The sequence below is a fragment of the Anastrepha ludens genome, chromosome 3 (genome assembly GCF_028408465.1).
Source record: "Anastrepha ludens isolate Willacy chromosome 3, idAnaLude1.1, whole genome shotgun sequence".
Classification (NCBI taxonomy): domain Eukaryota; kingdom Metazoa; phylum Arthropoda; class Insecta; order Diptera; family Tephritidae; genus Anastrepha; species Anastrepha ludens.
In genome coordinates, this window is record NC_071499.1 from 130483575 (window position 1) to 130492488 (window position 8914).

An 8914-nucleotide genomic window follows, 5' to 3' on the forward strand; every position below is an offset into this window, starting at 1 on the left:
CCGCGAATGTCGTGACTTGGCGCCACTTTGCTGCTTGTGTCTTAGCGCAATGAAATCTGAAGTTCGAAAAAATAATTTTATTGCCGAAATAAAGCAAGAAACCCAAAATATACAAGTTTGTGCAAAATAAAATAAATTGGAAGAAATTGCAAATAAATGAAATGGTTCACAATAGGGGCGATTGCTGTTTTTTTCGAGGCATGAAATGCCGCACTGCCAATATATTGTATTTTTTTTAATTTTTCTAAGAGTTTTTTTATTAAATACTTGTATTCTTATAACGCTCAACGTCAGTTGAACGCACTCGAGTCGTGGCCCCCCGCCGCTCAGTCAAATGTTGATTAATCCTGGGAAACGTCGCAAATGTTAGAGCCGAAATGATTTTTTGTTCTTGTTATTATACAACTAGTATTATTAATACCATTTAAACATATCGCCGGCATAGTTGTTGTTGCTATAGCGAATATGTTGCATGTTTAGGTTGCATTAAAAAAGAAAATTCTGAAAAAACACTAGGCAAGTAGCCGAAATTAGTGAAAAAAATTGTCATAAACTTCAGTACTGTCAATCAAAAGAGGTCACAACTTTCTCCATGACTGCCGGCGAGAAACAAACAAGCAGGAAGAAACATTCACATATTCACACACTTTTTTAAGTTTTTCGAGACTTCCTTCTGCACTTTGTAACATGACGTGGCTGTCATTTAGTTTTCTCCGCTCCTTTCACCTTTCTCTGCGCTTTCTCTCTCGTTGGTTAAATTGATATTTTCATATGCCAAAAGTGGAAGCTTTCTTGGCGACTTTTAAATACTTTTTATGTTTTATTGTTATTGTTTTTGCACTTCAGTGTCACAACTATCCGGCATGCAGCGCACAATTGCTTAAAAATGTGTGTGTGTGTGTATAGGTGCGTGTGTGTGATATGAGTATCCTTATGAGTCTACTTGGCATGATTGAATGACGGGCGGGCGCTCACGGCACACACCTGCACTCACTCATACATTTGTTCACTTTTATTTCTGACATTATGACATTTAATATGTCTTTCGCTGAGTTTTTATTTATTTTCACTATTTTCTTGGCATTTTGGCGTTTTTTTTCGGGCTATTTATTTTCCCTACACTTTTCGAGTGTCATCATTGTCGCTTCATTATTATTTATTATGGGAAAATAACAATGCAAATGCAAGGAGCTGGCGTAGAAATGCTTTCTGGTGACTTGGTTTCTGTCTGGCAAGCTAAAAAATTTTTTTTCATACTGCGTGAAATAAAAATAAATATTAAAAAAAATATTTTTGAGTGCAGAAAAACCAACTGAATATTAACGCAACAAATTCTCATTGTTCAAGTGAAGTTCCATATCTGGAAATTGTATTTATTTACTTGAAATATTTTTTTGTTTAAAAAATATCAACAGTAACTTCTTAGAATTGTCTATACTACGGTTTAGGACTGGAGAAAAACAAAATAATTATTTGATATTTCAAAAATTTTTGAAGGCCAAAATATAGTATTAATGAATATATGGGAGGTTTTAGCTAATTGCTGGATAGATTAAATGAAATGCGTAAAATTTTGAGTAAAAATTAGTATTTTCGCGTTATTCAAATATTAAGCCTCTCTTGGGCAGCCGGTTCTGGCCAGACAGGCTTTTCATTTGAAACATATTTCTGAATTGAATTTAATCAGGTAGCTTCCTAAATTTTAATTTTCTATCGATTTATGGATATAACCTTTTAAAAAGGATCGTCGAACAGAACGAAAAAGAGGCCAGACCCGGGTGCCCAACCGAAGGTTTCAAAAAAGGTTTTCAATGGGGGTTAAAAAAGTGGAGGTAATTTTTCAAAAATTTCCAATTTATTTAAAAGGACCTTTCTGGTAATATACAAAGTTAAAATGATTTATTAACAGTTAATATTTTGAAGATCTCTTTAAGAAAATGATTTTCAAAGTATGGCACAAAGGACTTCTATATAAGCTAAAAACCATTTTACCACTTAACATATTTAATATCCTTAAAAGCTACATGACTGATAGATACTTCTTCATAAAACATGACGATGAGTGCTCTGTTATCTTGACGGCGTCTGCTGGAGTACCTCAAGGAAGCGTACTGGGCCCCATACTATACTTAATATACATAGCAGATATACCAACGCCAACTACTCGAGGATCAATGATAGCTACATTTGCAGCCGACACAGTTTTAATGTCAGCTAACCACAATGAAGAAGCAGCAACAAAAACACTGCAAGATACGCTATCAGCTACAACATAATGCTTTGAAAAATGGGGCATTGAGGTCAATAAAGACAAAGCACAACATGTAATATACGCGAAGAGAAAATCTGCAAGAAATCCAATCCAAATTAACGGGGAAGACATAAAAATATACTCAAGTGCAAAATACTTAGGCATAACGATTGACTCAAAACTCACATGGAAAAAACACATACTGAACAAGAGAAACGAGATGAAAAACAAATTCCGACAACTCTACTGGCTACTAGGAAAACAATCAACCCTAAGCTTACTTAATAAACAAATGATATACAAATCAATAATCAGACCGACATGGACCTACGGACTAGAAATGTGGGGGACTGCCAGTAAATCAAACCTACAAATCATTCCGAGAAGTCAATCTAAGATGCTAAGGACAATCACAAACGCAAATTGGTACATAAAAATAACGACATTCACCGCGACCTCGGCATTGACACTATCACTGAAGCAGTAAAAAGAAGCAGCAGTAAGCACATCTTGCGACTATTAGAGCACAAAAACCATGAGATGAGACTGATACCGGAAATGGAACTTAAACCAAGAAGACTAAAGCGTAAAACTCCCACAGATCATGCACGTACTGTAATATAAAATAAAATATAATAATATAAAATTAAGTATTAGTAAAATTGTAACTAAATACCACCAAAGACAATAATGTTCTCTTTCAAAGGGAAGGGACATTTTAATTCCAAACCCTAACACCAATTACTTATTAAATAAAAAAAAAGAAGTTTTCACATAATCTTTTTGAATCTAATTTGCTTAAAATAAAATTATTAAATTGCTCCAGTAATAGTTTTAGCGCACCCACTGGCGCTGGATAGCACGAAAAAGAAACGACTGATGGCGCTTCCTTAAACTCAGTCAAATAAAAATAAACAGAGTTTTCGCAGACGATTTTTCAGAATTTCAAATAATATTGTTAAAATAATTCTTATAAATTTTTTTTTTTTTTTTTAAAAAAGTGAAATAAATTTTTCAGCAAGAAAGATTTATTGCTCACGAAAGTTTTTCTTAAAATTTGCTAAGCAATTTTTTAGAAAATTTTGTATTTTATACAAATTAAAAAAAGGAAAACCTAGTTGACAGAGTTTTGCAATTTTTGTTGCTTTGTTTTTAAACACGATTTATTTTAATGCAAGGAAACTAATAATTTTTTTTAGTTACCAATCAGAAATATTGAAATTCAAATGGAGCTAACCATTTTCACCTTGTCACCAATTTCAAGATCCTCCTAGTGCAAGTTTTTTACATATCATACAATTTTTCCGATCAAATTTTAGAAATTTTTTTCTTCTAAAAATTAAATTAATTGTTATTAAATTATTATGAATTATATTCTAAAATCTCTAGTACAAAACCATTATATGTTAGAATGGTTTTTAAATGCTGCCGACGGCGTTTTTTATCCCTAAAAGCAGACAAGGTCACACTTTGGTTTAGTGGAGCAGTTAAATGCCTTTCAAATCGATATTCGCCATTAGCGCATTTACTGGTTTACTTTTTCTTTTATTAATTTACATGTTTATCAAAGCATATGTGTGTGTGTGAGTCCAGCTGTGTGTGTGGATGTGTGCGCGTACTCACTCATAATCGTGTTTGTTGTATTCATAATCCGGTTGCATGCAATAATCCTGCTGGTAGACATTTGTGTTGGTGTAATAGCCAATGTAATCGTCATAGTAGCCACAATTCGAATTGTAATTAGCCATTTTCGCGAAATATAGAAGAAATTCCACAGCCGTCGGCAATGCACTGCAGAATGTAGTTTGAAAAGTCTCTATATTTGTTATTCCCCAATTGGCGTCGATCACTAAGCGCCTTTTAAGGTACAGTTTTCACTTTTTCCAAAAACTTTTTACGAATCACTTTTCATATTCCGCCTTTTATATTTGAATTTCTAATTTTCACTTTTTAATATTCAAGTATCGATTTTACACTTTTTGTACCAATTAGCTGTGGGAAAAAGTTTGATATTCACTGAGAAATATTTTTTTTTAATTATTTCAAATTTGGTAGTTGGGAAATCCTAGTTTTATTAAAAGTTTACCAAATGGAAGAAAGTTCAACCAGAACCATCTCACTTGCAAGTCAGTTCGATCGCTGTTAGACGTTGCTGTCGAAGTTGTAGAAAATGTATTAGAAGCCGTATGAAAAATGTGTGAAATCAAAAATCGACGCCTTCCTGCAGCCTACCACGCGTGAGTATGGCAGATGGTGTTGCAGAAGCTTCGAAAATAGTTAATAAATATTTTGATATGTATTTCCATCTACCGAGAAAGCTTCAAACGGGCCTCACCAACTGGGCCTTGTTTGAAAACCAAGCAATTAGACAAAGAGTTGATCTTAGCCATGGTGTAACTCAGGCTACGTGTGATCTGATTATTCAGAACCACTTAATGCCGTGCCGCTTTTCTTTTTTTTAGGTGGAAGTAGGCTTATTTGTACGTTGGACAGGCCTGGCGTGTCGGAGTGTATGAGTGCAGTACAGCCCATATTTTGTTGACTTGTTTTCCATTTTTCCCTCTGTTATTGTTTACATATTTGCAAATTCAAATATTTTGCGATTTTTTATTCAATGTTTTTTTTTTATTATATTCGGTGCAATTCGTTTTATGTAAAGCAAACAAGCGATAATACCAAGGCACACAAATACAGGAGAAAATATCAAATTCGCCGCATAAAATTTCTGTCAATCGATTTATAATACCCAATTGACAGACGACTATACCAAACAGCAACAACAACAATAATACTAGAGAGCCAATTGTGCGGTATCGATTCGAGGCGGCTGCGTAGGCGTTTGAGGCGCATGAAGACAATCACTTTTTAATTGTGCAATTAGCGATTAATGTGGCTGACAAACAAGCTCATATTAACCGCTATGTGTATGTTTTTCTAATTACAAAAATATATCTGAATTTATCGATTTGCCGCCGGCGAAATCGGCAAGTGATCTCATCGATCGTGGCGAGAAAATGTTGTATGTTTATTTCATATTTTTGATTTATGATTTGAATGATGGAAGGACTTTACACTTGCGACATAAATTAGCGAAGCGAGCACGTCGAACAGTCGGATCGTAAAATCGGTTTTTATGTGTCACTGATAGGGTAAATTGGCTACCTTTTATGAAATTTTATTTTTATATTTTTATTTCATTCATGTTCTTGTTGGGCCAACAATAAAGATTTATTGGCCATAAAAATGGAGAATTATTAAGAAATACCTCGAAGAAAGCCAACTGAAACTTTGGCAGCGCATAAACAGTGGAGTTAGAACTTTTAAAGAAATGTTTGTGACTTTTTTTTGAGTGTGAAAATCTTTTGAAATTATATCATAAATAATACTTTAGATTAATATTTTGTATAGGCGTTTCAAAGTTTTAATTTTTTTAATTGAACATTTAATTATTTACTTTTATCTTTTTGAAGTCAAATTTTTCGGGAAATTTTTTACAATATTTTTTACCGCGTTTTCACTTTTTCTTACTATTTTGCATACAAAATTGAAAGTCTGAACTGGTTTTTGAATTTTTTGGTATTTTTCATCAATTGCGTGTTTTTGGAAGACACATTTTATTAAAAGGTTTTTAATTTTTTTATAGCATTGTTATTATACGGTTTCAGGTTTTTTAAATTAATTATTTTGAATACAACCTCAATTGGTTTTTAGGAATTTCTGTGTAACTTTTCGCTAATTGCTTATTATTTATTTTTAAATAATAATTTTTTTTTGAAATAGTTTTTTGATAGTATTGATATTACTTTTTTATTAATATTTTTAAATAATATTGTACATAACAACTTGAATGCCTTGATTTTTATTCAGAATGTTTGCTCGCTCGGGTTTTTGAAAGAATTTTTTTTTCAATTTTTGAAAATATTTTTTATTGACATATTATTTATTAATTAATTTATTTATTATTTCTTATTTATTAATATTATGAATAAAAACCTTAATATTTTACTATTTTACGAATTTTTGTGCAATTTTTCATTAATCGCTTCTAGCAAAAAAAAAATGTTTCTAAATTTTTTATATCATAAGATATTAATACGACTTCACTTTGGTTTTATTCATATTTTGCATAAAAATGTAACTTCTCGCAGTTACCAATGCCCTTTTTCGCGCAAAAAATTTTCACTTAAAAAATCGATTCCGCACTTGACTCCTGCTAGAGCTTCCCGATTTTTTGATACCGATTTTTTTTGCGCCCGTATTACTACTAATTTGTACATACATTACCGTTGTGGTTGCGATTGAAGTGGCACAATGATTTCTCACTTCTCAAATGCCTCCACAATCGCCGATACAAGTCAAAAGGGTATTAAACGACGACTGGAGTGCTTTAAACGGTGCAAGCCTGGAGGTGCAAAACTCGCACGAAATAGCCGCGTCACATATATGCACACATGTATGTACGAGTCCAGCACTTATACAAACCTATAAACAAATACTTACCCAAGTGTCGAATAACCTTTTGATTAGTACCCAATTGTTATACATCCATCCATGCCTCAGATGGCCTGCTTGTATGCGCGCATATCTCGGCGATACGTTTCGCTGATAAGCGAGCGCTGTAGGTGTATACAAGTTGTGAATGTATATAGCAAGCTCCCTCACTCCCTCTTCTCGAGCGTGCATTGTCCCCAACACGCAGCCGCTCGTCTGTCACCTTTGACGATTTCACCTACCTATCTCGCTACCATCAATGTTGTTGGTTCTTCTGAGTCCCCATTTGTTGCTGCTGCTGCTCTGAATATTTCTCTTATTTGCCTTGGTGGTCTCTGGTGGTAGCCGGGCGCTTGTTTACATTTACCATTACCCAGTTAAACGTGAACGCATATATTTGTTTTTTCTTTTTTTCTTGGTGGCGATATTGAGTTATCAATATTTGATTTGTGCAACTGATAGTGAGGCACAGTAGAGTATAAAATTACAAAAAAACAGTAAGAAAAACAGTAAATTGCAACAACAATAATATGGAGTGTGTTATCAGTTTGTTTGAAAAGCAAAAATGTTGCATACATTTGTGGGTATGTGTGATTGTGTGTGCATGTGTGGAGGCAAGATACCCAGTTGGAAGATGTGAGACGCTTAGCAAAAGGCTAACCTATTGGATGTTCTCATGTTCACTTTGTATGAATGGTTCATTATGTTGTTCTTGGTTCATTGTCATGTCGTAGCCCTGTTCAACATACCACCTAATTGGATTTCAACATACCGGACCTCAGGTACAATAAATGAACGAATGCAAGGCGGTCCTAAATTCTACATTATAAAGGCCCCTATTATGAGTTGGAATCGATCTGCGATATTCGCTGGATGTTGAAGATCGAAAATCGAATGTCAATTTTGTATTATGAGCGGTGCAGCCCCGTCGAAATTTTCGTTGTATACCGAATTTAGAGTCGAATGCATTTTTGCTTTCAATTGTGGAGCGTATTGTGGGAAAATTAGTTAAAATGTAGGTTGTTTGCGATTATTTATCGTTTTGTAGTAACCAAATAATAAACATATATTTACTAATTTTGTTAATTTTATGCAGGTCGAAAGTCGTGAGTACCAAGGAGCAATTGGAAAGGCTGGTTGCATTAATGGAAGAGAATCCACAATTCGCAAAAGGGATTTGCACCAAAGTTCAATAATTTGTGTTGCTTTTTTGCAGAATAGAGAGAGCTCTTGCCTGTAGCAAACATCGAAATAGGTTTTTCAAGACTCCAATTGTTCTCTCAATGATACTTCTCGCTTTAGCATGTTGTTTGTTGTATGTCCTTTGTGGAGACCCTTCCTCAGAGTTTCTGAACGGCGTCATTTGGTTTTAGAGCGTATCCAGCTTCACCTGACACAGACAAAAATTATTAAAAACGGAATTTCAATTGATGTTTATTATATACCGAGGAGCCAAGTATTGTGATGGCCATTGAGAAGTTGCTCCTCTAAATGCGCTTTCAATGGCGACATGTTGAAAGCCATAGAATCATGAGTATCTCCTGGATTTTTCGCATGTATATAAGTTATTTTCATTGTATGATCACAAACTCAAAATTTACATTATTCGCATTAAGATGAATCGTCGAACCACAACTCCGTTGTACTCATTTTCACAAAAAATATTGTACTTTTTTAACATTTAAAAATGTTGTTAACATAGAATTTCAATACAATCGCTTTTTCTTTAATTTTGATTTGCTGCATCAGCTGATAAAAAATTATCTATTGTAAATGCGTCGATCGATCGAAATTCACAATAGTCTTATTCTTTAGCGAATGAGCACCATAATACCAAATAAAAATTCGTTCGATCAGTACTTTCGACTACAGTGGAAGATCGAATGTTGCTCATAATAAGGGCCAATATGCTTTTCGGAAAAAAATTTTAAATGAAAAATTAAATAAATTCCCCACAACATAAATTCCGTAGGGTCAGAATTCTGTATTTTCACTATTCTGAAGTGGCGAGATAATGCAAATTAATATTCTGGGTAAAAATTTATGAATTTATATGAAATTCAATTTTTTTAATAATATTGCCTTAATATAATATAGGTTGTCAAAAAAGTCTTGCGGTATTTCCGCAAGCTTGTCTTTGCAAGCGCGTTGTTCTAGTTGTATTCGTCGCAT

The 8914-nt window shown here is 33.6% G+C and overlaps 1 protein-coding gene across 3 annotated transcripts in view; it reads right to left on the reverse strand.

Moving 5' to 3' along the window:
- Positions 1 to 6617, reverse strand: part of LOC128859267 (homeobox protein vnd) — a 54406-nt gene extending 47789 nt beyond the window's left edge. Inside the window, exons 1-3 of one of the 3 annotated variants that reach the window (XM_054096132.1) lie at positions 6531 to 6617; positions 4338 to 4403; positions 3875 to 4243 (exon numbers count right to left, since the gene is read on the reverse strand). In XM_054096132.1, coding sequence (XP_053952107.1) covers positions 3875 to 3999 — 125 coding nt within the window. In that variant the 5' untranslated portion in view covers positions 4000 to 4243; positions 4338 to 4403; positions 6531 to 6617. Of the gene's footprint in view, positions 1 to 3874; positions 4404 to 6530 lie in introns of all 3 variants that reach the window. The other 2 variants (XM_054096131.1, XM_054096130.1) reach the window with 2 other exon arrangements.
- Positions 6618 to 8914: the final 2297 nt, after the last annotated feature.